This window comes from Acomys russatus, chromosome 19 (genome assembly GCF_903995435.1).
Source record: "Acomys russatus chromosome 19, mAcoRus1.1, whole genome shotgun sequence".
In the NCBI taxonomy this organism is placed as follows: Eukaryota; Metazoa; Chordata; class Mammalia; order Rodentia; family Muridae; genus Acomys; species Acomys russatus.
Genome location: NC_067155.1, coordinates 45,893,109 through 45,920,851, shown reverse-complemented (window position 1 = coordinate 45,920,851; position 27,743 = coordinate 45,893,109). Strand labels below are relative to the sequence as shown.

The following is a 27,743-nucleotide window of genomic DNA, read 5'->3' as shown; positions in this document are numbered from 1 at the left end:
TGACTGTATTTGATCCCCAACTGCAAAGTAACAACAGCAAAAGCGAACAATGCAGACACCAAAAAAGCAGATGAGGCTGAAGGTTGCATTGTGGGATTGCTAACATATTTATTTCACAAGGGGGGGGGCAGGTGGGGCAGTTGGTGAGGGGATGATCACCAATAAAGATACCACCAAATTAGACGCCGGATCCCACGCTAGGCACCTACAGGGTTTGGCTTTGAGCAGGAGATGGCCAAGGATAGTAGTGGATGGGGGTGGGGAGAAAGAGAAAAAGGGGCACCCTAGCTATGTCCCCTGGGCCAGTGAACCAGGGACGTGGGGCCACCCCTCATTCTCCCAGGCATCCTTGTCCCCACCTGGTGAGCAGTGAAGCCACAAGCCCAAGACCACACAGCAGACGTCTGCTCTAGCACACTCACACACTCAAGCATACCAACGCACACCCAGCCACGCACATCACCCAGGCAGGCTCACTCTTGCTTTCCCGGGCATGCAGACACATCCATATATTAACTCTTATTTATAAGTGCACCCTAACCAGAGGGCAATTGGAAAGAAGCAGTCACTCTTAAAAGAGGAAAACGGCCGCTTCTATCCCCCATCAGCCAGCAGAGCATGGGGTGAAATGAGCTGAACACTAAGTGTCCGGTCACAGTCACGGGAGGGCCCTGCGCCCTTCCCTAGGCTGACTTTTCGGCCTTTGTGTCCTGTGTGGAAGGCCCTTGTTGCGCCATGAAACCAGGACTCCTTGTCTTTTGCAGGCAGAGTTGTGCCGGGCAGGTACTGGGAGCATCCAGCATGTTCAGCTGACCTCAGGTTCCTCCCAGACAAAGGCTCAAGCACTGATACTGCCCATAATTAGTACGGCAGGTCACTGCAATAGGGAACCTCAAGATGAATTCAGAGGAGTCCAGAAGTGTTGTCCCAAAGCCATCTTGCTGGGGAGGGCTGAGTGGCTGCTGCCTTGGCATATAAAACAGGCATCTGGGCCAAAGTGTCCTAAGGAGAAATGGAGTCTTGAGGGGGGGCGGTCTCACTGCCTCCTCCTTTTCCAAGAGGGAGCAGCTAGGATGTGGCTAAAGCCTCCAGTGTCCCCCACTTCTTGGAGGGCCAGGATGAGTTTTAAAAGCAGCTGCGACAAAGGATGAGAGAGGAGGAGGAGAGGAGGTTTGGGGAAAAGAGAGAGAGAGAGAGAGAGAGAGAGAGAGAGAGAGAGAGAGAGAGAGAGAGAGACCCTGCCAGACCCAGCTGCTGATGCTGGGGTGAGAAGTGATACGGTGGAGAGATATGAACAGCCTTGCCCCTTAGTACCCAGAAGATGCAGCCTCTGGTCCTCAGACAATAGTGAGGGGAGATCTTCGAAGTATTCAGGCTGAATGCCTGAGGGGGACTTAGGATCTTTATCCACAGGCACCCTGGAGGAGCCCTGGGAGGTCACTGAGCATCCCCTGGGTGCCTTCTGTCTCTCCACCATGTGGCTAGTTCTGAGGATGGCCAGGCCCTGCCCTGGGTCTGGGCTCCATGTGCCCTCCTTCCTTCCATCTACTTGATGGAATTCTTGATTGTCCACCTCTGACCCGTACAGCTTCGAAGGATGAGGTCAATGCCAGCCAGGCCCCGGTTCTCCACCTCCAGGCAGCGCCCTGTGCCCTTATTCATGATGGCTCCGTTCTGGAAAGAAAGAAACAAGGAGAGAGGCAGGCAGAGAGACTTCACTATAGCTTCTATATTTGTGGCTTCTTGTGGGGGAACAAAGCCCAGAAACATGCTCCCACTTGGAAGGGATCATCGGGGGGGGGGGGGGGGTGGGGCAACCTAGTTTGAGTGGCTTAACCAGGTTGGGGAGAATTGGTGATGACTGAGGCAGGATGGTATGGGAGGGGTTTCCTGGGGTCACGATGGTGAGATAACTTGCCAAGCCTGGCAACCTGCATTCCATTTTTAGGACCCAGATACTGGAGGAGAAGAAGTAACTCTCACACATTTTCCCTGACGTGTGTGTGTGTGTGTGTGTGTGTGTGTGTGTGTGTGTGTGTGTGTGTGTGTGTGTATCATGGTGATGTGCCCTTGTAATCCCAGTGCTGGGCAGGCAAGACTGGAGGATCTCTGGAGCTCACTGGCTGGCCATCCTGGCCTACTTGACAAGTTCCAAGCCAGGAAGAGCTCTCTCTCTCTCAAAAACAAATGTAAAACAACACCGATAACAACCACAACAAACCCACCAAGGTAGGAGCTAAAGGGGTTAGAGACATGGCTCAGCTGTTTACAACACTTGTTGGCCTCACAGTGGTTCCCAAGCCACCCATTGGGCGGCTCCCACCATCTGTAACTTCAGTTCCAGGGGATCTGACACCCCCTTGTGGCCTCTGTGAGCACTGCACTTATGTGCACACACACATAATTGAAAATAAAAATGAAATCTTAAAAACAAACAAACAAACAAAAACTAATAGCAAACAAAGTAGTTGGTGCCTGGGGGTTCACTTCTGACCTTCCCAAGTATGTACACATGTACCTGCACACACAGGAGTGTGTACGTACAGAGAGAAATTTCCAGGGGTATTTGAAATCTGACTTTCTCAATCCTGGCTTAGTAGAGCGTGCTTAGAAGTGCCCAGGGATCCTCTTTATGGTCATATTCTAAAGTGATGGAATCAGGCAGACTACTTCCCACAGAAATCCTCACTCCAGTCCTCCTAGAATTGGGTCAATGACCTTGGCCTAGGCCTGGCAGATCTGGCTCCCCAGTGGCACTGTGTGGGGAGTCTTGAGGACACCAACTATACTTCTGCCTGTGACCAATAGCATCTGCCCTTGTTCCTCCCCCAGCCCTGTTGCTGGAGGGCTCACCTGGATGAAGTTCCAGCGCTTGTACAAGCTGCTCTTGACCTTGTCACAGTCCAGGAGCTGTGGCAACCGACTCTTGGAGTTGTCCACTAGGCAGCGGGTATCGGGGAGGAGAGTGGTGGTCCCCAGAGCACCCAAGTGAAGGAAGCCTTCCTTGGTATAGCGGGCGAGCTGTAGAGGAAGAAGAGAGGTGAGAGGGAAGAAAGGGTGAGACCGTGAGGTGTCATGGCTCAGGTCCCCAGCTTTACCTCAGCTTTCTGTCATCTCCATAGTTGCCTCTGAACACCCATTACATACAACAGCCTGCTCTACAAGGACCATGGGGCTAGCTAACCCTGTACATAGATACACTACATTACATCTTCCTTTCTTACTTTACTCCTTTTTTCCTCTTCCTAACCCCTCTTCCTTATTCTTCCATTCTTTTCTTCTTCCTTCTTGCTACTTTCCTTTCTTCTTTCCCCCCTTTTCTTCTATCTTTTCCTTTCTTTCTCCTTCCCGCCTCTCCCCTTCTTCCCTTCCTTTCTCTTTTTCTTTCCTTTCTTCCTGGCATTGGAGATTGAAATCAGGGCCTCACGCATGCTAGGCAAGCACTCCACCTCTGAGCTACATCTTCAGCCCTCTTTATTTTTTAACTTTGAGGCGGGATCTCTCTGAGCTGCCCTCAAGTTCTCTCTGTAGCTTAGCCAGGCCAGTCATTTGTCATCAGTTTGGAGACACAGAGCACAATACTTAAGGGGAAAGGGATTTGGTTGACTCATTGTTTTAGAGATTTTGGTCCAGGAGCACTTGGCTCTGCTGTTTGTGGCATGTTCCTTGGTGATTCAGAACACTATGGAGGGCAGCATGGGGCAGGGAAAAGCCTCTCACCTCACGATGGCCAGGAAAGCCAAGGAGGAGAGAGGAGACTGGGAATGCAACCTCCCAACCACAAGTGACCTCCAGGGAGGTGCCACCTCCTAATTCAAACCACCTCCCCACAATGTCATGACCCTGAGGTTCCATCAGTGGATGGAACAATTGATTAATTGGTCAGATTAGATTAGATTAGATTAGATCCCTCATTATCAAGTTACCTCTCATCAGTTAGGGGTCGAAGCCTTCAACATATGATCCTTTTTAGGAGACACTGCTTATCCAAGTCACAGTACTGGTCCAGATAATAGAACTGTCTGGGCAACTAGTTATTTTACTTATGCATTGAAGGTATACTTTACATTACAAGTACTCTACAAGGAATAAATAATGTAATTTCGCAACCCTGCAATAATAGATTCTATCACTGCTATGTAGTACTTGCTAACTGATACAGAGATAGAGTGGCTTGACATCTTTCTTAAGACAGAGTCCATCACAGGAATAACATCTTTGTAATAGTAAGTAAGTGCTGCATAACAAAAATACTCACTATGGCTAACAAGTGTCTGGGTCAGCTAAACAGTTCTGTGATCTGGGTGCATAGTGTGGTTTGGCCATGGAATGTTCCCTGAAAAAGATCGTGTGTGGAGGGGTTGGGACTCCCAGGCTACAAGTAAGGAAACTGAGGCATGAAGACTTCTGGCTGTCTCCCTGACACATATCAGACACCCAAATGTCAGACTCCCGTGGCCCAGCAGCTAAGAAGAAGAAGTGCCTCTGTAGAGGGCTGTAAAATCACTGAACCTTCCAGGGGAGCCTGGGAGGCTCTACTTAGGAATCGGCCAAGAACACAGGAGAGCACAATGACGAGTATCCATCACCAGCTTGGCAAGATCTTGAATCACCCAGGATACAAACCTCTGGACATGTCCATGAGGGTTTTTCTGGCACTTAACTGGTATGAGAAGACCCACCCTAAGTGGGTGGCACTACTCTCAGGCTGGGATCCTGGACTAAATAAGGAAAAGAGATTGGACTGAATACTAGCTCTCATTGCTTCCTGCCTACGGAGTCCTCGTAACCACCTGAGTCCATGTAACCACCCGAGTCTACATAACCACCTGAGTCCACATAACCACCTGCCATTATGATTCTGCCACTGTGACTGTACCTCAGGCTGTGAGCCCCAATAGGCCCTTCCTTCCTTCCTTCCTTCCTTCCTTCCTTCCTTCCTTCCTGCCTTCCTTCCTTGAGTTTTGCTGTCAGGCTTTTTTTTTTTTTTGGTCACAGCAGTGAGACTGATCCATAGGGAGACTGCTCAGAGCAGGAGTGACACTTCTCTGGTGATAAGATTTTTCTAGAGGGCTTCTCGTCTCTTGGTGAAAGCTACTCAGAGAACCCCTTGGCTCTGATCTCCCAAAAGGGAACCTTCCTGCTTCCCTTGAACAAATGGTAGTGAGCTTATTAAGTGTCCTTGAGAGAGACGCAGTGAATGTGTGCTCCACACGCAAATTAGTTCCAAATCAGAGTAATTGTTCGAGGTAAAATGGAAAGAAACCCAGAAGCCCGCCCCTTCCCCTCCCTAAACAACGTTGCCCCAGAGTGTGTTTCAATTCACCCAAATGCAAATTGATGAATGACAGCAGGCTGCCTTTATGTTCCCAGGAAAGATATACACAGCTGCTTATTGAAATTATGAATCAATCTATTATCCAGCACGCAAATGAGCGGTGCTAAGAACATTAATTAACTGAGCAGCTCTGTGACCCAGATGTTTAAAGAGCAGAGCTTAATGCTGTTTGGAGTTAGAGATTCCCCTCAGAGGTCTGCTAGGGCATGGAAACCCTGAGACCCTCCATGCTATAAAATCAGATAGCAGCCCAAGCCATGTTGGCACCAGAGCAGGCAGGTAAAGGGGCCGTGTTCTAGTTTCCTTTCTGTTGAGGTGATTAAGAAGAAACAAACAAACAAACAAACAAACAACAACAAAACAGCCAAGAGCAACCTAGGGGAAGACAGAATTTATGTCCTTTTACACTTCTGGGTCATCATCATTGAGGGAAGTCAGCCAGGGACACAAGCAAGAACTTGAAGCAGAAACCACGCAAGATGCTGCACATCGGACTACTCACAGCTGTGGGGCACGCGGACTGGGCAACTGGGGAAGCCAGCATGGAGCTACAGCAAGGTGGAGATGTGTCCAAACCCCGGAAATTCGGATCTTGAGATCACTAGGAGTCAGGATCGTTCCCTCCCTGTTCTGTACCAGCATGCCCTGGGGCAGGTAGTCTCGACCCGCCCACCCCCTAACCCCCATCACCGCAACTTCCGCAATTCTTGGAGTAGTCAAGTAGCCTGACACCTGGAATTCCTCCCCATATAAATAAAGCATTGCCAGGATCCTAGGCCCAACCAATAATATGAGCCCACCGTGGGATCCCTTCTCACTCCCCAAAGACTCATATAACCCTTGTTCACCCCCAAATAAAATGCTGAAACTGTTTCACCGAATAACATCCAAGAGGTGCTGTGTCACTGGGAGAGCTCCGAGCTAAAATGCTGCAGCACTTGAAGAGCGACTTCTGAGAAGGTTTTCTCTCTAAGGCATGTATCACTGGACTGGGACCCTCGGACCTGCCCACCTGGCTGGCTAGGTTTTGTTCCTTCATCCAGTGCATACACACTCCAGTGCCTGGATGCTCCAGAAGGAAAAAGTGGGTGGGCGGGGATCCCAAGGATACACTCAGTCCGGCTCTTCTTTATCCTGCCCAGCGGATGCCCCGAGGGAGGAAGGAGAGCTCCGAACCACACATAGGTTCAGGCTCACCTAACTTTCTCATATAGTCCAGGGCCATCTGCCCAGGGAATGGTGTTGCCCACAGTGAGCTGGGCTCCTCTTCATCCATTAACAACAGTGTCCCACAGACGCATTCACAAGCCAACGCGATATGAGTAGTCTCTCAGTTGAGACTCCCTTCTCAGGTGATTCTAGGCTGTGTCAAGTGTGTTGTACATAATGTGCATCAATTTCCTCCAAAAACTGAAAACATCCCTTTCCTTTCATGAAAGGTTCCTTAAGATCAAGGAAGTAAATAAAACTGAAAACCCCAGGAAGTTCCTGAAACTTAATAGAATCCTAAGTTGGGGTGGGGGAGCTCATATGAACAGTAGCAGATGATGGAGAAAGAGGACTCTCTGACCAGCTGGGCAGGGAGATTTCATAAGTCATTATGCAAGCAGCTGGGTGTGCATCATCCTTGCTCCTGCAAGTATCCATCCACTCACCTACAAGTCCATCAGTAATCCCCAAAGACTCACTGGTTCACTAAGCTAGACGCGGGTGCAAGTGTTTCTCGGACCTGTTGTCTGAGCCTTCTCTGGGATGAGTAGAGCCTGCCACGTGTGCCACAGATTTTCAGTTTTCTCAGGTATATACCTATGGTTAGAATTGCTCATTTGCAGTCATAGGGTAGCTCAGCACGTGACTCTCCCAATCACTGTCAAATTGTCTTCCAAAGCAGCCCCACTCTCACCTCACACTCTCCTTAACAAACTGGGGGTACAAATTCCTCACATTCTGGTGGCCAAATCTGGTGGTTGCTTGCTTTGATTTTTTGTTTTAGCCATTCTAGAGGGTGAGAGGTCGTTGTGGCTTTGATTTGCATTTCTCTGATAGTTAATGGTGCCAAAAGTCATACTGGCTGTTTCATACCTTCTTTGGAAACATGCCCATTTAGGACCTTTGCTTGTTTTTTTTTTTTTTTTTTAATGAGCTGTTAGAGTTGTGTGTGTGTGTGTGTGTGTGTGTGTGTGTGTGTGTGTGTGTGTGTGTTATCCATGCATGTGTATGGGAATGGAAGTCAAAGGCCGATTTGCAGGAGTAGGTTCTCTCCCACCACATGTGGGTCATGGGATTGAACGCAATTAACCATATTTGGTAGCAAGTGCTTTTATCCACTGAGCCATCTTACAAGCATTTCTTTTTCTTCTTTCTTTCTGCCTCCCTCCCTCTCTCCATCCCTCCATCCATCCTTTTTTTCCATTTCTTCCTTTTTCTTCCCTCCCTCTCCCTTTCCCATCCATCTCTCTCTCTCTCCCTCCTCCTCCCTTTCTCTTTCTTCCTTGAGATGCAAAACAAAAAATTATTTTTGCACATCTGGACATGAGAGCTTTTTCAGATGGTGACCGAACACTGAACACTTGGCTCCATCCTGTGAGTTTTTCACTGTGTTGGCAGTGTCCTTTGAAGCACAAAGCGTCTTTAATTTTGATAATAACCACTTTTTTCCACCTCTTTGTTTGTTGGCACTTTTGATGTGTCTAAGAAACCGTCGCCAACACCAAGGTCAGGAACATTTATCCCTCCCTGTGTTTTCTCTGACTTTCATCATTTTCGCTCTTATATTTAGTTGGGTCTTTGATCCATTTTGAGCTCTTTTTCTAGGTGATCTAAGGGAAGTGTCCAAATCCACTCTTTTTCATGTGAGTATCTAGTTGCCTCGGCATCATTTGTTGAAAAAGACTCTCATGTCACCCTTGTCAGAAATCAGTTGGCTCTGGATGTGACAATTTATTTAGGGGCTTTCAGAGCTAGTCCACTGATCTCTGGGTCTCTTCTATTATTCTCTCCCCCTTTCCCTTTCTCCGTCTCCCCCCCCTCTTTCTCTGTGCCTTTGTTTATATGTATGTGGTGCATGCACATGTATGAATGTTTTTGCATGTATGGGGTGTGCTTGCAGGTATCTGCCCACATGCGGAGGACTGATCCTGGTGCTAGGAATCTTTCTTGGTTGCATTTCATCTTAATTGCCGAGGCAGGGTCTGTCAGTCAAAGCCAGATGTGGCTAGACTTGCCAGCTTGCCTGCCTCAAGGACCATCTCCTTGTCTCTGCTTTCTGAGGCTGGAATTACAGATGGGTTTACCATGCCCAACTGGCATGTGGGTGGGGGGATCAGAACTCTGGGTCCTCACATTTGCACAGCAAGCCCTTTAGCCTCTGGCCTACCTTCCTGGCCCCCACAGAGTGGATTACTATAGCTCTCGGGCAAATTTTAGAACTGAGCCTGTGTTCTTAGCTTAATTCTTCGCAATCAACGCTGTTTTTTTATTATTATTTTTTTTTTCATTTTTTTCAACGCTGTTTTTACCTATGCCATATCTCCTGCATTTTCAAATCAATTCTAGAACTGCATTTTCAGATTCTCACACACACACACACACACACGTATATTTAAGGTAGATGGAATTCTGACAGGATTGCATTGCACCTCAGCACCTGCTTGAGGAGTATTTGGTCTACTGCTTACACACCAACTTTCCCCCTGTCCCAGGGCTGGCATGCCTTTCTACGAGGCATTATCATTTTCAGTGGACAGGTCTTTGTAGGTCTTTCTTTGGTTAAATTTATTCTCCAGGATTTTGTCTTTTTGATGCTTTTGCAGATAGTATTGTTTTCTTTCTTTAACCCTGTATTTAATTGTGTGTTGGGGCAGCATGAAGAAAAGAAGATCAGAGGTCATCTTGAGGGAATCAATTCTCTCCTTCCACTATGTGGGTTCCAGGGAGCTAACTTAGGTTTTCGGGTTTGCTGTCACCCCCTTCACCTGCTGAGCCATCTTGGGGGCCCTTACTATTTTTTTTAACACCTCTGTCAGAATCTTTACCTTTTGTGCAGAACTGTCATTTAGATACACTTCCCTGCCCAAAGTCAGCCACCTGGGGTTTCGTGGTCACACTGAACTATGGGCTCTACATGGGTTTTTTTGTTTTGTTTTGTTTTGTTTAGAGACTGTTTTCTGAAGGCCAGGTACCCACTGACCACACTCCTGACTCTGTTGGAGAGCCCCTCGCCCATAACTACAGTACACACTGCCATTGTTACTCGGTCTCCTGCCCCACGTCCTGGGCCCCAGAGGGAGGTGGGGGCAGGGAGCTTTGTTTCCATCTGGTTTAGATGGCCTTCCCCAAGTCACCGAAATCTGTCTTCACTCACCTTCTCTCAGTTCCTCTGGCCACTGATTTCCCTTTCTTCATTTTGCAGACACTGTATACCATTCTGTCTGTCTGTCTGTCTGTCTCTCTCTCTCATTCTTTTCTAGTTATTTTGTTCATGTGATGCCGAAACATAACCAGATATCATCTCTGTGTGTTTGTGTACGTGTGGGTGCACATGTGTGTGTAGGTGCACATGTTCATGTGCGTGTGTGGTGGCCAGAGGTCAACCTGGGGTGGCATTCCTCAGGTGCCTCCACCTCATTTTTTTGAGATTGGAGTCTCGCTTTCCTGGAACTCATTAAGTAGGTGAGGCTGACTGAGGAGTGAGCCCTGGAGAGCTCCCTCTCTTGACTTTGACAATGAAATTACAACTATGAACCCCACCATACCTGGGTGTGGTTTTTTGTTTTTTTTTTTTTTGCATGTGTTCTGGGGATTGAAATTAGGTCTTCATCCTTGTATGCCAAACACTTTACTGACCAAGTCATCTCTCCAGTCCTAGTGGTTTTTAGGCTAACAGCAGCCCAGCCTTATTTTTGTCTTGTTTGTTTTTCGAGACAGAGTTTCTCTGTTTACGGCTGTTCTGGATTCACTTTGTAGACTAGGCTGGCCTCAAACTCATAGAGATCCACCTGCCTTTACCTCCTTGAGTAATGGGATCACAAATGTGCACTACTATGCCTGGCTCATCCTACCCATTTTTTTAAAAGCCATGGGGATCAGGAAAAGTATGTTACAAAGAGCCAGTGCTGGTTACATACCTTTGAATGGGGAAGGATCACCCTAGATTCACCTGCTGGGCCTGGGAGAAGAAGCTGAGCACTATTATCCACAACCCTAGTACATGAGGAAAAATAAAACCTCTGCCATCAAATACAATTAATTCTCATTTGGAAGGGGAAAGCATTTTCTAGTTGAGATGATCTAAGAGAGACTCACAACTATTAACCCAGATTTAACAGCCTTAAGGGAGAGTTGAAATATTCAGGTTACAGCCAAATAAACAAAAGCCTGACAATAATTGCGAAATGCCTCTGGAACGCTTTGGAAAAATCCATTAAGCTGCCGATAAAAACATGGCTCGCAAAGTCTTTATCATTAAGGGGCTCTCTCACCACTTTAAAATCAGGCACGGTCAGCTTGGAAAGCCAGGCTCGGTGAAGAATGGAGTTTGTGTGCCTTCTGTTCAGGAGACAGTGGGTGTGTTCTGTTGATTCCAACCTGCTGCTTCTTTGGTTGATGTCTTAGCTTAGTGTGTGCTCAACTGACATCCCTAAGAAAGGCTTCTTGCGATCTTGTGACTATTCTGATGACAAAATGATTTTCCCTCCTCCTGCACTGTTTTTTTTTTTTAAACTAAAGATTTATCTTATATTTTAGCTATGTGCATTCGAGTGCAGTACCCACAGATGCCAAAAGAGGGCGCAGGATCCCCTGGAGCTGCCCGACATAGATGCTAGGAATTAAGTTTGGGTCCTCAGCAAGAGCAGCAAGGACTGCCTTTACTGCTCAGACATCCCTCCAGCCTCTCCTAAGCTGTTCTGTGCATGTAGGAAGCTAGCCAGGGAAAGGAAGCCACAGGCTAGCAGCAGACAGGAACCTTCTACATTGACCACCATTTATATCTGGAATTAACATAAAAAAACAACAGTGCATACCATTGGTGAACCAGAGTCTTGCTTCTGTTTCATTAGACTTTAATTTAATATTGTCTTCATAGATGTCAGTGTGGTTTCCTGGCCCTAGAACACTCCCGACACTTGGATGCTCTGAGCTTCTTGTTCTGTCCCAAAGTCCCCTATCCAAGAGCTGATGTCCCGTGCTTCACCAGGCCTGTGGGACAGCAGAATTTCTGCAAGGATTGTCTCCCATGAGGTGCTGTAGGCTGGGTGTGTGGACTGACTGGGCACTGGGCCTGGCCCTATCCCGCTCCTACCAGCTTCCTCTCTACTTCATCCCTCTGTCTACTTCCTACTGGATGTGTCTGGTTTTCACTTTTCATGTGTGCGTGTGTGCACACGTGTTTGTGGGGGGGGCACATCTGTGTGTGCACACTTGCAGAGGCCGGGGATTAATGTTGGGAGTCTTCTTCAGTTGCTCTCCACTTCACTTATTAAGCAGGGTCTCTGACTTGAACCTAGAGCTCACCGGTTTGGCTAGTTGAGCCAGTCACCTTTGTTCTGGGGGGATCTCTTGTCTTTGTGTGCAGGGTGCTGCGAAAGCAGGTGGCAGCCATGTTCCTCTTCCTTTGGCCTCCTCTGTGGGAACCCATTGGCTCAGATGAGCAGCACTAACCTTTTCAGGACCTGCCCCAGTTTACTGTGACCCTTTCAATTTCAAATGAGCAACGTCTTTGAAAGGTCTTCTTGTGCCTGTATGGGCTTGGTGACGCAGGCCTGGGATCCCACCAATTCAGGAGTTCAAAGTAGGTCAGTAACAAGTACAAGATAAGCTGAGGCCATAATGAGTGGTCTCAAGGCTAGCCTGGGCAACCCAGTGAAACTTCATGTCAAAAGAAAAAGTAAACTGAAGATTGAAGGTGTGGCTCAGTGGTTATGGTACCTGCCTAGAACCTCCCAGTGAGAGGATTGAGGTTGTGGCTTACTGGACATGGCAGTACTTTAGAGGTCAAAATCTGAGGCTCTGTTGCAAGACTCTGTCTCAAATTAAAACAGAGCAAAACAAACAAACAAACAAAAACCCCAAACAACCAAAAAACCCAATCAAATTACAGCAACAACCAAAAAGACTAGTGGTGACTTTTCTTACTTGGCTAAACTTAACACTCTGGAAAAGGGGTGTGTGTGTGTGTGTGTGTGTGTGTGTGTGTGTGTGTGTGTGTGAAGTATGGGCACTGCTCCATTCATTGTTGTGTCTGAGTTCCTTACTGCAGCTTGCCATGAACACAGAACCTCCCCAGGTCATTTTCCACTTCTCGAGAAAGATGAGCTAACTTCCAAAGAAATGCAAACCTTTAACTGAGGTCTCTACTGGGAAAAATATGTATATGTATATATTTTATACATATAATGTACAAATATGCACATACACATATATGTAGCCAGCATACTAGGGTTTGTGTGTGTGCGTGCGTGCATGTGTATGTGTGTGTGTGTGTGCTAGTTTTTATGTCAACTTGATACCAGGCAGAGTGATCTGGAAAGAAGGACACTTACAGGATGTGCCTGTAGGCAAGTCTGTAGGGCACTTTCGTGACTGATGTTTGATGTGGGGAGACCAGGCCTCTGTGGGCAACGTCATTCCTGGGCAGGTGGTCCTGGGTTTATAAGAAAACAAACTGAGCAATCCTCGGGAGCAGCAATGCGGGGGCGGCGGGGGGGGGGGGGGACACGACACACACAAACTAATCGACAGCCCTCTGAATGATTTCCTGCCTTGAGTTCCTGCCCTGACTTTCCTGCATGACGGACAAGTTGTAAGATGAATCAAACCCTTTCCTCCCCAAGTGGCTTTTGGTCATGGTGTTTTATCACAGCAACAGAAACTCTGTAACAAAATGTGTGGCTGTCATTAAGACTTCCTGGGTAGAGCTCATGCATCCGTTTGGGCAAGAAAGAACTAGTATTGGCCGTTCCCTAGCCTGTAGTCCTAGTCAGAAACGATCAGGTGTACGAATGCATCTTTATGATCATTTAAGCAAAGAAAGCACCTATGGGGGCCCTGGGAGGCACTTGTCAGGGTATCTGGAAAGGGGGGACTGAGGATTGGAAGTAGCGAAAGATGGTGAAGCAGATGACAGGAAGAGAATATGGGGCCCACAACGCCCAGACTATGTCTGCAAGCCCCAACTGCATAACCTTGCATTTTACTGGGGTGTCCCTGAAAGATGCTCACGGGCACTAGAAGGCAGTTGGACCTAGGAGGCAGAGCTCCTGAGGTAATGAACGTCAGTCCAAGGAACAGGCACAATGCACGCAGAAGAGCTCTTGATGGCTATGTGTAGCCAGGTCGGTGGGGGTCACTTTTAACATAGTGCATAAAGGGGGCTGGAGCGATGGGTCAGCGGTTAAGAGCACTGGCTGCTCTTCCGGAGGTCTTTAGTTCAGTTTCCAGCACCCTCATGCAGCTCACAACCATCTCTAATGGGATCTGATGCATTCTTCTGGCATGCAGGCAGAGCACTCATTCATATAAAATACACTTATTTTTTTAAATATTAAGAAATAAAATATTGCACAAGAGGGCTGACTAGATTGCGCAGTGGGTGAGAGCACTTGCTGCCAAGCCAGATGGTCTGGGTTCCATTCCCAAGACCCACATGATATCCCCTGCCCACTGCTGTGATAAAAGCAGTGGCCTCACCCTCAGTGGCACAGCTGCAAATCACTCTCACCACTGCCATGTCTTCTAGGGACTTGAAACCATGGACCAACTCTGAGTTGCTTCTGTTTGCCACTATAATAACCAGAAAGGCAGCCAATATTCAATCTCAGGAGTTCTAGGGCAGCCTGGGCAACACAGTGACCCAACTTTAAAAACAAAGACATCGAATTATATATTATAAGCGATAAATCTGGGGACTGGGGAGATGGCTCTCTTGGTAAAGTTCTTGCTTTGCAAACATGAAGACCTGAGCTGATCCCCCAGAATCCACAATCCAGGTATGGTGGTGCACACTTGTAATCTCAGAGCTCGGGAGGCAGAGACAGGAGGATCCCTGGGGCTCACTGTGCAGTCAGTTTAGCCTACTTGGCGTGTAAGTTCCCCAGTCCCCAAAACAAAAGGTAGACACCACCTAAAGTTGATGTCTGGCCTCATTGTGCGGCCACACATATGACTACCTAAGGTTGCCCACTGTACTTCCTATACATATGCACGTGTATACAAATTCACACAGTCCTTGCATAGATGAGAGGTAATGAGAGACAGAGATAGAAATGTAGCTGGGTAGATAAGATACATAAGATAGGTAGGTAGATAGATAGATAGATGATAGAGACAGACAGATAGAGAGATAGATAGCTGGAGTACTCGTAGGTGCTCCCTTATACACAGGAACACAGACACACACACACAAACACACACACATACACACACACACACACACACACACACACACACACACAGAGAGAGAGAGAGAGAGAGAGAGAGAGAGAGAGAGAGAAAACAAAGACTAAATTTGATTTGAATACATTTCACGATGAAATTATATAAAAACTGAGATAACATTATGCATTTTTAAAAAATAAAGCTAATAGGGCTGGGAATATGGTTCAGTGGTTGCTCTTGTAGAGGACCTGAGGATCTGAGTTTGGTTCCTAGCACCCATGTCAGGTGACTCACAACTGCAGGGGATCTGATGCCCTCTTCTGGCCTCCAAAAGTATTCACGTTCACATGCATAGACGTGTGTGTGTGTGTGTGTGTGTGTGTGTGTGTGTGTGTGTGTGTGTGTGTAACTAAAATGAGATAAAGCTTCTTTAAAACTGAAGCAAGCATAAAGTGGGAATGTCCTAGGCAAAAAGGACATCTACTACTACCAAACAGTAAAGGCATATTCTCAGAATCACAAGGCTACTTTCCGTACAGAGACATCTTTCCTTGGGAGCTCCCTTCACCAGCCTCTCTGTGGCTGCCTCTGCCCCTCCGCATTCACAGGATGGTATCTGGAAGGCAGCAGCCTCCTGGCTGCCATTCACATCTCCTTTGCCTTCCCAGAGCTAATAGCTTACTGGGCGATGTCACTCCATCAGGGGGTGTGAGTGCCTTATTGGCACAATGCATCATAATGACAAGGCGTTTATCTAATGCATCTCTTCAAAGACGAAGCCATTGGAGAGGGAGTCCAAGATCAGATTACACTTAATTAGGGGACAAAAAAGAATTCTCGTGTGCCATTCTGGTGATAGATGAGCCGAGAGAAGGAACGTCAGTGTCTCAGAGAAGAAGGGAGTGTGAGAATAATCCGCACCAACAGAGAGGAAAGGCAAAGGAGACAGTCATGCACCTGGCCCCGATCACGGTTGATTCCCATTGTCAAGGCAAGTGGATTCAGAAATGCCTAAGGGCCTGGCAAGATGGCTCAGCTGGTGAGGGTGTTTACTATCAAGCTTTGGGACTTGAGTTTGATTCTTGGAATCCACATGGAAGAGAGGATGACTCCTGCAGGTTGTCCTCTGGCCCCCTGTCTATTAGTGCATGTGTATGTGCACACACACATACACACACACACACACACACACACAATGTAAAAACAAACAAACAAACAGGGCATCAGTGAGGCACACTTTTAGGTGTATCTAAAAGGGAGTTCCCAGGAAGTTTAACTGAGGAGGGGAGCTCCATCATGGGTGTGGTGGGTAGCACTGACCCATAGGCTGGGATTCCAGAGTGAACAAAAGTGGGAGAAAAAAAGATAAGGCCAGGCTTGCGGAGATAGTTCTCTTAGCAAACAGTTTTCCTGGAAAGCACAAAGAACTTGAGTTTGACCCCAGAACCCAAGTAAAAAGTCTGTAACCCTAGCGACAGCAAGGACTGGGAGTGAAGACCAATGGAGCCCTGGGCTGGCCAGAGCCAGACTAGTCTACTTGGTGAGCTCCAGGCCAGTGAGAGACTTTGTTTCAAGAACACGATGGCAAGTCCTTGAGGAATGACACCTGAGGTTGCCTGCTGCACTCTGTGTACATATATGCACATGTAAGCAAATTCGCATGATCCTTGCACAAATAAGAGATAGAGAAAGAGTTAGAAATGTAGGTAGATAGATTACATAGAAAGATAGATAGATAGATAGATAGATAGATAGATAGATAGATGATAGACAGACAGACATATAGATAGACAATAGACAGACAGGTAGGTAGCTGGATAGATAGATAGACAGACAGACAGACAGGCAGACAGGCAGGCAGATAGATAGACAGATAGACAGACAGACAGATAGACAGATAGGCAGCTGATCACTGCTATTTCCCCTTCTCTTTTTTCAGACCCACCAAGATGTGAGCAAACAGTCTCACATTCCCGCTGCCACACCCCACAGCCCCTTCTGCCACCATACCTTCTTATTCTCAATGGAGAATAGCCTTGAACTGAGAGCCAAAGTTAATTCTTCTCCCCTTAATTTTTTTTTAAAGATATTCTGCCACGAGGACAAGATGAATAACAACAACAACAAAAAAAACCCCTTCTGATCAGAAAGCCCTCTCAGAACAGAGCTGGCCACCCCTCAAGTGGTGACCATCCTTTTGTCTCTCATGCACAAATTGCTTTTGGGATGCAAGCCTCTCTCCTCAGTGGGCAGTGGCTAACAGAGGCACTCGCGATTGGTCCAAATGCTGAGCATGAGTGTCTCATTGAAGAGACATGTGTTATCAACCTTGCTCACTCTAAAGAGGAGGAGACAGAAAGGAAGATGGGTAGGAGAGCTGAGAGATGAAGCCTTCTGGACTGCTGTCATGCTCCCAAACTCACAGCAGTCGTAATTGCATAGGTAAGGCCAAGCCAGCTTAAAGTTCCATCATGGATGGACATGTCATGCCCATGGAGCTTCCTCACAATCTGCTGTGGCGTTTTCAGTTTCCACACATGTGGATGCATCTGAGAGTTTCATGAACATCCTGGTTAAGCTGGAGAGATTTGAGAGAGCAAATCCCCTGGATGCCACAGGGGAACGAAGAATTGAGAAGAGGTTTTAGAAAGTCCCTCGGGTCCTGGGGTCAAGGGTAGTAGTGTGACCTGCCTCTTGGAAGTTCTGGCTAGGGAAGGTAGACTGGCGGGGCTGGAAGAGACAGAAGGAAGAGGCTGCTCTGCTGTGCAAGCGTGGGGACTTGAGTTCAAATCCCAGAACCCACATAAAAAAAATCTGACCGTCGGCCTTTGTGGGTCTGGGCACACCTGGTGCATATATAGACAAGCAGGCACTCTCTCTCTCTCTCTCTCTCTCTCTCTATATATATATATATATATATATATATATATATGAAATGGTCCACACTTGTAATCCCAGTGCTGGACAGGTGGAAATAGAAGGCTCCTTCGGCTAGCCTACTGCATGAGTTCCTGGCCAGTGAGAGACCCTGTCTCAAAAGCAAGGTGGATAGCATCTGCCGGAATGACACCCAAAGTTGACCTCTGGCTTCCATAGATACTCATTCATGTATGCGTGCACACAGACACACACAGACACACACACACACACACCCCAAGATGGGTGCTAATGAAGTCAGCTTCTAGTCAACTAGTCCTCCTGTTGGGTTTGCATATGCCCACCCTGGACATTAGCCCAGTCCTGGCATAAGGGTGGGGGGTCTGTGGGTCCCCATCAGAGAGCTCACAATCGCCTGCAGATCCAGCTCTAGGGGATCTGACACATTCTTCTGGCCTTTGGGGGCACTTGCACGCACATTCCCAAACATGTGAGCTCACACACATGCACATAAAATATTTTTTTAAAGATCTAAAAAAAACTTAAAAAGCTTCAGGCTCAAGAAAAAAGTGGATCTCTGTCTAATTTAAAGTGTTAATCAGATAAAAATGAGGCTCTTAATGAGTTTGCTACAGACACTTCAGAGCAAGCAGGCACTCGGAGTGGCCAGGAACTACTTCTATCTTGTTGATAAACACATGCTGCAAGACAGGAAATTATCCTCCACGGTGCCTATTTTATCTCTGTTTAATTGCTGCATGATAATAAATTACAACATAGAGTCCATTAATTAAGCTAACAATGATCGTGGAACACCCGTATTTTCTTCTGGGAGTTGCCTGGGTCTGAAGCATGATTCATCTGTGCCTGTGGTATTTATGGAGCAATTTAAAAAGATGCCAATGTGCCTGGCGGGGCGAGGGGACTCCTTGATCAGAAGGAACAGCTTTGAGGAGGAAAAGGAGGAGCAGAGGCACAGCCTGGCCGGCAGCTGGAGAGCCATGCCAAACACACACTCAGAGTTTGCAGTAGGAGCTACAAACATCATTCGACTGGCTTTCAAAATCAGTTCAGAGAGAGCAGTCAGCGCTCTTAGGAGAAGTTCACCGTTGAATTGGAGGTAGTGTTGGCGAAGAGGAGCCTGTGTGCCATTCTGCAGTCAAGTAGATGGCGAGGGCATTACGTCCACTGGCGGGACAGATGAAAGATGAATTCTAGTTACTACTCGACAGAAGTCCTGGTACTGTGCTGGAGTGTCAGTCAACTTCCACCAGAGAAGAAACGTGGTACCCAACTCCTCTGGTGTTAGGGAGGAAGGCCGTGTGTGGATGTTCATTTCTACCTGGATGTATTCTTTCCTTTTCTTTGTAAACATTTATTTTATGTATCTGACTGTAGGGTGGCAGTATGTGCACATGTGAATGTAGTTTTTCCATGGGTGCCACAAAGAGGGTGACAGAACTCTTGGAGCTGAAATTGAGAGCTGCCACACTTGGATGCTGGGAACCAAAGCAAAATGTACTCTCAACCACTGAGCCATCTTACCAACTCCTGGGTTGGTTTTTTGTTTGTTTGTTTGTGGGTTTTTTGGTTTTTTTGTTTTGTTTTGTTTTTGTTTTTGTTTTTTTGGCTTGCTTGTTTTCTGTTAGTTTCCTGTTTATAAGATCTTCCTGTGGAGCCCAGGCTGGCCTCAAATTCAAAATCCCAAATTTCCCAACTGCTGGGATTACAGGCATATACCACCATGTCTGGGTCTTTTTAGGCCTTCTTTAAACTATTTTAAATTAATATTTTGTTTTTATAGTGCTGTGTATTGAACTAAGGTCTTAGAGCATGTTAGATAAGTGTTCTACCCCTGAACACTCTTTTCTAGGTGTGTTATGTGTGCTTGTGTGCATGCATGTGCACATGAGTGAGTGTGTGTGTGTGTGTGTGTGTGTGTGTGTGTGTGTGTGTGTGTGTGTGCTCTTGCACTGGCACATGTGAGGCCAGAGGTCATTAGGTTCCTTCCTCTATCTTTTTTTTTTTTTAAATCTAGTCTTCTGAGATAGGGGTTCTTTAAACCTGGAACTCAATACTTTGGCTAGACTGGCTGACTAGAAAGGCCCAGAGACCCTCCTATCCATCTCGCTAACCCTGATGTTGATTCTTGTCAGGGTTTTGGTGCTGGCTGTGAGGAAAGTAATTAATACATCAACTTAGCACTGCCCCTCTAAGTCTTCAAGAACGGAGGATACATGCTTTCCCAGTTTGTAACCTGCCTTTTGTGACTGTGGGCTGACAGTCATTTTGCCCCTTTCCAAGCTGCCTTGTGTGTTCCCTGACAGCCTGAAAACATATTCTTCTTCGTGGTGATGAGGGTTCTGTCCTTGTACTAGAAATTTACCCACCAAGTAACAGAGGGCTTTTAGGGTGGGTGTGTCAATTGGCTTCTCAGAAGGGTCTCTGTGGGGCTTAGTAGGTATACTGGTTATTTTTGGTCATCTTGACACAAGCTAGAGTCATCAGAGAGGAAGGAACCTCATTTGAGGAAATGTGTCTATGAGATCCATTTTCTTACTAATTGATGTGGGCGGGCCCAGCCCACTGTGGGTGGTGCCATCCCTGGGCCGATGGTCCTGGGTTCCATAAGAAAGCAGGATGTACAAGCCAGTAAGCAGCACTCCTCCATGACCTCTGGATCAGTTCCTGCCTCCAGGTTCCTGCCCTGTTTGAGTTTCCATCCTGACTTCCTTTCATGATAAACGGTGATGTGGAAACATAAGCCACAAGCCAAATAAACCCCTTTGTCCCCAACGTGCTTTTTGGTCATGGTGTTTCACTGCAGCAATAGAAACCCTGAGTAAGACAGTAGGCAAGAGTGCTCTGTACTGTGGCAGAAGAACTCGGTTCAAGTCCAAGCACTCATGTCTGTAACTAAAAATTGCCCGTAACTGCAACTTCAAGGGATCTGATGCCCTTTTCTGGCCTCATTGGGTACTGCATGCCCATGATGGTCATACCCAAATCATACCTAAACATAGAAACACACATACATATTTTTAAAAAGGGATCTCTGTTGTTTCTTCATGCTTGCGGATAGTTATTTTTTGGTTAGAATGACACAATACAGCACATCTCTTTCTGTTAGTAAATGACTCTGAAGCCTGTCCTAATTTTCTTTTCAATATGTAATAAAAACATTGTCCCTCTTGACATTTGTATGGATGCGACTGTGTTATTCACTTGTATTACTGCCACTACAGAATACTTGACAAAAGCAACTGAAGAAGAAAAGAATGGAGGGAAAGAAGGGTTTATCGTGGCTCACAGCCTAAGGGTGCAGCTGGTCATGGTGGGAAGTCATGGCAGTGAAGCCTGGTGCTGCTGGTCACATTGTAGCCACAGTCAGGAAGCAGAGAGAGAGGCAGGGGTTGGGGTGGGTGGGGTGGGGAGGCAAATGCTGTTGCTTAGCTCAGCTCACTTTCTCCTTATTTAGTCTGGGGTTCCAGGTTATGGCATGGTGCCTACCACACTCAGTGTGTGGCTTTCAAACCCAACTAATCCATCCTAGAGGTTCCCTCACCAACATGCACAGAGGGTTGTCTCTTTGGTCACTCTAAATCCTGTCAAGTTGACCATCAATATTAACCCTTACAGTAAACTACCTTCTCTGGAGACAGGAAAAAAAAAAATCTAAGTTCTTAAAATAAAAGGCAAATGTCTTGGCTTCATACCCCACATGAAAAAATAAATAAATAAATAAAAGAAAAGAAACAAAACAAAACAGCAAAACCCAAACAAACAAACAAGCAAAACACAAAATTTAGAACCATGAGCAATAGAAGTTTCCAGAAGTCCTACATCTCACCTATGGGCTGTTGATTTTACTCCCTTCCTGGTCAGACATGTGTTCCTACCTGCGGTCCCCAACCGTGGCACGGGTACAGTATTGCTGTGTGGTTTTCCAGTGGCCCCTGGTCCAGGCAGACATCCTTGGCCTTATTGTTACGAAGCTGCAGGAAGAGACGACACGTGCCCATCAGAAACCATCCGGGGGAGATGCAGCTTCCCAGACACCACAGTGCCAGAGAGGTCACAGGGACCTTTCCAAATAAGGATCAGTGTTTGAATCAGTGATCCCATAACTTGGGTGCGAATGGCAAAGCCCTGGAGTAGGTATCTTGGGTGGGAGCCCCACTTCTGGATCCTGGAAAGCCAGACCTCCGCCCCTCACCCTTCCTCCATTGCTCACATAAAAGGATATGTTAAAGGACTGGAAGAATAGCCTAGTGGTTAGGCATTAGCTGCTCTTACTGAGGACCTGAGTTCAGCTCCCAGCACCCAAATCTGATGGCTCACAACCACGTGTAACTCCCACTTAGGGGATCTGATGCCCTCTTCTGGTCTCCACAGGCACTATCCTCACCTACCCACTCCCACACACACAAACACATATACACATAAATAAATGATAAAGCAATAAAAAATAATATGTTTAAAAAGGAGACAGGGGCTAGAGAGATGACGCATCAGTTTAGAGAACTCGGTACCCTATAGAAGACTTGGGTTTGGTTCCCAGCACCCACATGGCAGATAACAACCATCTGTAACTCCAGTTCCAGGAGCTGTGATGCCCTCTTCTGGTCTCTGCAGGCAAGCACAAAACTTGCATATGGTGCATGGGCATACATGCAAGAGAAACACTCATACACATAAAATAAAAATAAATAAATTATTGAAAAGGAAGATGTAAGGAAAAAATGTGCATGTGGTGCTCATGTGTTTGCAGATGCACATGTATGTTCACATGTCTGTAGAAACCAGAGGATAACACCAGGTTTATGTTTATTGAGACAGTTTCTCACTAACGTGGAGCTCATCACGTAGGCTAGACCACTGAGCCCCAGGGATCTTCCTGTCTCAGCCTCCTGCTAGGATTAGAAGTGTGCACCACCATGCCTTGTTGTTTTTCTTGTCTGTCTGTTTATATGGGTTCTGGAGACAGCACTTAAGCAATCACTGTATCAATTGAACCATCTCCCGGGGTCTAAAGGAATGTTCGGAGGATACAGAAACATGGGTCACATAAATCTCAGCTTTAAAGTCATCTCAGGAGGGCAGGATCAGGGCCAGAGGGCAGCTGTATAAGCAAATCATAAGTTGGGCCCCAACACCAATGCTGGTTTTAATTATCTTTAGGAATTAAAGATCAGTCTCTTAGGTCATTCCTGGCAGAGAGTATGAGAAATGGTAGCCAAAAAAGCAAAGAAGATCAGCGCCATTGGGTTGGGGAGATGGCTCAGGCGCTTGCCTTGCAAGCATGAGGACTTGAAATGGAGCCCCAGAGCCCACATAAGAAACTAGGTGTGCTTGTAATCCTAGCACCGGGGAAGCAGAGATGGGTGCATCTTTCAGGCTCAATGCGTCTAGTCAGCCTAGGCCACACGCATGCTCTTTCTGTCTCCCTGTCTCCCTGTCTCTCTCTGTCTCTGTCTCTCTCTCTCTTCCTCCCTTCTTCTCTTGCTCCCTCCATATCTCTCTCTCTCTCTCTCTCTCTCTCTCTCTCTCTCTCTCTCTCTCTCTCTCTCTCTCTCTCTCAGGCAGAGTTTCTCTGTGTTAACCTTGGTTGTCCTGAAACTCACTCTATATACCAGGCTGGCCTCAAACTCAGAGATCTGCCTGCCTCAGCCTCCCAAGTGCTAGAACTAAAGGCATGAGTGCACCACCAATGCCTGGCAAATGTTTTCTTTTATAAGTTGCCTTGTTCATGGTGTCTCTTTGTAGCAATAGGAAAATTAAGACATCTGGTCAATTTTTCTTTGGGGGATTTTTGTTGCTGTTGTTGTTTAAACCAATTATTTTATTTAAACTGAGTTGCAAGTCTCACTACAGAGAACTTACTGTTCATCTGTAAGAGTTGTGATTTACAGTTTGGTAGAATGTTTCCGTGTTTGGAGTGTGGGTTACATTTCCTTATGAGCTTGGGTCTGTTATCTGCTTCCTCTGCTATCCCTCCAATAGCTCTCGTTCATAGAAAGTCCATCTCCCTTTGGATCTCAGACTTAGCTCCATGGCTGTATGCCTGGTTTCCATTTCTTTTTTTTTTTTTTTTTTTTTTTTGACTGCTGCTGTGTTTATTTCCTTTCTCTCCCACTAGATTTGCTATTGCTTTCCAGACTGTGATTTCTTTTTTTTTAATATTACTTTTTTATTAATTTATTCTTGTTACATCTCAATGGTTATCCCATCCCTTGTATCCTCCCATTCTTCCCTCCCTCCCATTTTCCCCTTACTCGCCTCCCTTATGACTGTGCCTGAGGGGGACTTCCTCCATTTCTTTATTTTATTTTGGGAGGAGGTTCTGAGACAGGATGTCATGTAGCCCAGGCTACCCTTGATCTCGTTATGTAGCTGGGGATAGCCTCACACTGATTACAGATGTGCTCCGGGATGTCAGGTTTATGCATTGCAAGGGGATGGAACCCAGGGCTAGGCAAGCGCTCGCTGACTGAGCCACCTCCCCAACCACGGTTTCTTTTACAAAGAACTAAGCAATTTACACAATTAGGATGAGTCCCTGGTCATTTTCTGGTGTCTTCTTCACATTTGATCTTTCCTCAGTAATGAAAATCCTTTAATTTTAAAGAAGAGAGGAGAAGGCGCTAGTCCGCATTAGCAATGGCCGCCACACGTTGCCTGCTGAGCTATAGACCCTACACACCATGCTCACCACTCTCCTCAGGATCCCCGTGGGACAGGCACTTCAGTGTCCCTCATTTTTATATGCTAAGAAATGGGAGGGAGGGGTGGCACATGGCTGGTGGCGACAGCTTACTAGAAGGAGAGTCTAGCAGGTTACTTCAAAAGACATTTGCTCTTTGGTTGAGTCTGTTTATTGTGGCACCGTCTTGTGTAGCTCAGGCTAGCCCCAAATTCACTGAAAATGGCCTTGAACTCCTGATTCTCCTGCTTCTGCCTCCTGTGCTGGAGTTAAAGGCATGTGCCACCAAGCCCAAATGTTTTAGAAAGTGAGACTGCCTCACCACAGAAAATCTGAAAATTCTACCCCTCCCCACTTCTTTTTTAACCACTAATTAACCATAGCCCACAACAATGACCAGTAGAGGCCCTGGCCTCACCATGGCCTCCTCCCCTGGACCACACCCTCACCTCTCTCTTTTGAGACAGGGTCCAGTTAAAGTCTAAACTGCCCTGGAACTCACTATATAGCCCATGCTGGCCTCATGAAAATCCTGCCTCAGTGTCTCTATTGCTAAGATTACAGATATGCATATTACACCCAGCTCCCTGCTCTGTGTGTGTGTGTGTGTGTGTGTGTGTGTGTGTGTTGCTAGGGATTTAACCCAGAGACTAATCGCTCTACCATTGAGCCATATCCTCAGCTCCCTCAGTGTCTCTCCTTACATGGACCTGGAGGTCCTCAATGTCAAAACCATCTCAAAACTACCACCACAGCCCTATTCCAGCCTCCATATCCTTGCTAGGTAGAGAGCCTTGTGCCTTCAAGAACCACTAAGGGGAGGAAGGGAGAGAAACTCTCTCATCTTCCAAGTGTGGTCAATCTTAACCGTTTGGTTGGCATCTCTGGTTGCCCTCCCCCTCCCCCACATGGTTTCTTAGCTATCCTGGGGATGCCTCAACCCCCTCCTCTGGAGCCACCTAGCAGGTGGCTTACACGGCATCTTCCTTCACCTGCAATCCTTAACCACTACCACCATCCACCCCCGACTGCCATAGCCAGGGTGTGACTTCTGGCTTCATCCCGGAGGCTGCTGAACTCGCCCAGAAGCTCCAGTTCCCAAGTAAACCTGCCTTTTTATACTTTTAACCTGGCTTCGGTTGGCTTATTTCATCGGTTGAGATAACCCATCACTTACCTCCCCATATGCAATAGTATTGTTGTATCTTCTCATTTCCGGGTACACATGGTCCAAGTACCACTGGAAATTTTTACACTTCAAACTTTTCCTTAATGCTTTTCTTTCTGAGACGTCACCTATGTCGATCCCTGGATTCTGCAAGTAGAGAAACAAGAGTGTGTGTTAGTGGCACGGGACTCTGGCCAGAGCCTTATGTAGATGGAGTCATCTTTAGGAAGGACACCTAGGAGTTTAGGAGCCTGGAGTGGCTTTTTGTTTATTTGTTTGTTTGTTTGTTGTTGTTCCTTTTTTGAGAAGGAGTGTTCTAGCTTCATTTCCATTGCTGTGATAAAAACACCCTGACCAAAAGCAACTTGGGGGAGGAAAGGATGTATCCCCTTTACAAGCCGAGGCTATCGCCCACTATTGCTGGGAAAGCCAAAGCAACGGCTCAAGCAGCCAGTCACATCACATCTACAGAGCAAAGAAAATGCATGCATCCATGCTGCCCGCTGCTTGTGCTCAGCCAGCTTTCTTTCACTCTTACACAAGTCAGGACCCAGCTCATGAAATGGTGAAAGCCCCCGCCCCACCAACCCAGGGCGGGTCTTCTCACCTCAATTAACAATCAGGATAACTCCTCCCGGACACAACTCGATTAACAATCAAGATAATCCCTCCCAGACACATCTGCAGGCCAACCTGAGGTAAACTCTTTAAGACTCTTCCTAGATTGTGACAAGTTGACAGTTAAGGTCAACGATTAACATATGCAGTCCAGGCCAGCGTTGAATGGCTAAGGATGACCTTGAACTCCTGATACTCCTGCCTCCACCTCTCCAGTGCTGGGATTACATCTATGTGCCATCACATCTGCTTTATGTGTTATGGAGGAAAGCACCCAGGGCTTTGCATGGTCCAGGGACACACCCTTCCAACTGAGCTGCATCCCCAGTACAGAGCCCTGGAGGCTCAGAATGTTTGTTGGCTTCTACAGACTGACTCACCACATGACTTAAACCTAAGCTAGAGACCGTACTCCCTCTGTGTAGGTGTGTGGGAAGGTTTTGACGAGAAGTCTATAGACAATTCTCAATCTTTATCACCCTTGGGGTTGAGGAGACCCCAGGACACAAGGATGTCAATAATCTACACTCTCTTGGATTCTTCTCTTTCACAGTCCCTCAGTAATTATCCAAGACAATTAGTGTAGGGATTATTTGACAATGACGAGAAAATAAATGTTTCTAGCCTCCTTCCGCTTGTCTTTCTCCTGTGTGTGACGTCCCTCTTTGTGGGCACTCTGTGAAGCTCATTATATGCAGAGGGGAAAATCATTTTCTGTGTGATGATGTTCTGATGAATAATTCACTCTGCTTTTATTGAAATGAACCTGTAATGGGTTGCTGTGTGGTGACAAGGGGAAATAAAGTATCTGAAATATGAGCCTCAGTCTCAGCCCCCAAGATGACCGTGAGTCAAAGGACACAGGCTAGGCTGAGAGGGGACGCCAGGGTGGGTTTCGGGGGCACTGACAAGAGTTAAAGTTATTCTGTTAAGATTTCTTCTGTAGCCAGAGAAGAACTTTAGGTATGTGTGTATGTATGTATATGTGCACACTCCTCTGTGTGTGTGTGTGTGTGTGTGTGTGTGTGTGTGTGTGCAGGGGTATATTTGTGTGTGGAATATTTGTCATGTGTATGTGTGGTGTATGTATGATTTATGTGTGTGTGGTGTATGTGTAATGTGCGTGTGGTGTGTGTATGCGTGTAGGGGGTATGTTTGTGTGTGCATGGTGTGCGTGTATGTGTCAGGTATGTTTGTGTGTGGTGTATGTGTGATGTGTGTCAGCTATGTTTGTGTGTGGTGCATGTGTAATGTATGTATGTGTGTAGAGGTATGTTTGTGTGTTTGGTGTGTGTGGTATGTGTGATACATGTGTATGTGTGTATGTATGGTATGTGTGGTGTGTGTGTGTGTGTGATATGTATGGTGTGCGTTATGTGTATAGGAGTATGTGTGTGTGTGTGTGTGTGTTGCACATGCATGCATGCATATGCAGGGTCGAGAGGAGCACATTTGTTGTCTTCCTTTATCATTCTCAATCTAAAAAAAAAAAAAAAAGTCTTTGTTTTTGTTTTAAGACATGCTCTCTCACTGTAACTGAAGCCCACTTGCCAAAATGCTCCAGGATCTGCCTGTCTCCTCCCTCAGTGCTGGGGTTACAGGCATACGTGGCTATAACTGGCTTTACACAGTGCTAGAGACTTGAACTCAGGCCCTCACTCTTT

The 27,743-nt window shown here is 46.7% G+C and overlaps 1 protein-coding gene across 2 annotated transcripts in view; it reads right to left on the bottom strand.

The window, feature by feature from the left end:
• Positions 1–1,198: 1,198 nt before the first annotated feature.
• The window catches only part of Galnt17 (polypeptide N-acetylgalactosaminyltransferase 17), a 473,219-nt gene continuing 446,674 nt past the window's right edge, over positions 1,199–27,743 (bottom strand). For both annotated transcript variants that reach the window (XM_051161367.1, XM_051161366.1), the window contains exons 8-11: positions 25,471–25,608; positions 21,490–21,585; positions 2,854–3,021; positions 1,199–1,674 (exon numbers count right to left, since the gene is read on the bottom strand). In XM_051161367.1, coding sequence (XP_051017324.1) covers positions 1,546–1,674; positions 2,854–3,021; positions 21,490–21,585; positions 25,471–25,608 — 531 coding nt within the window. In that variant the 3' untranslated portion in view covers positions 1,199–1,545. The remainder of the gene's footprint in view (positions 1,675–2,853; positions 3,022–21,489; positions 21,586–25,470; positions 25,609–27,743) is intronic.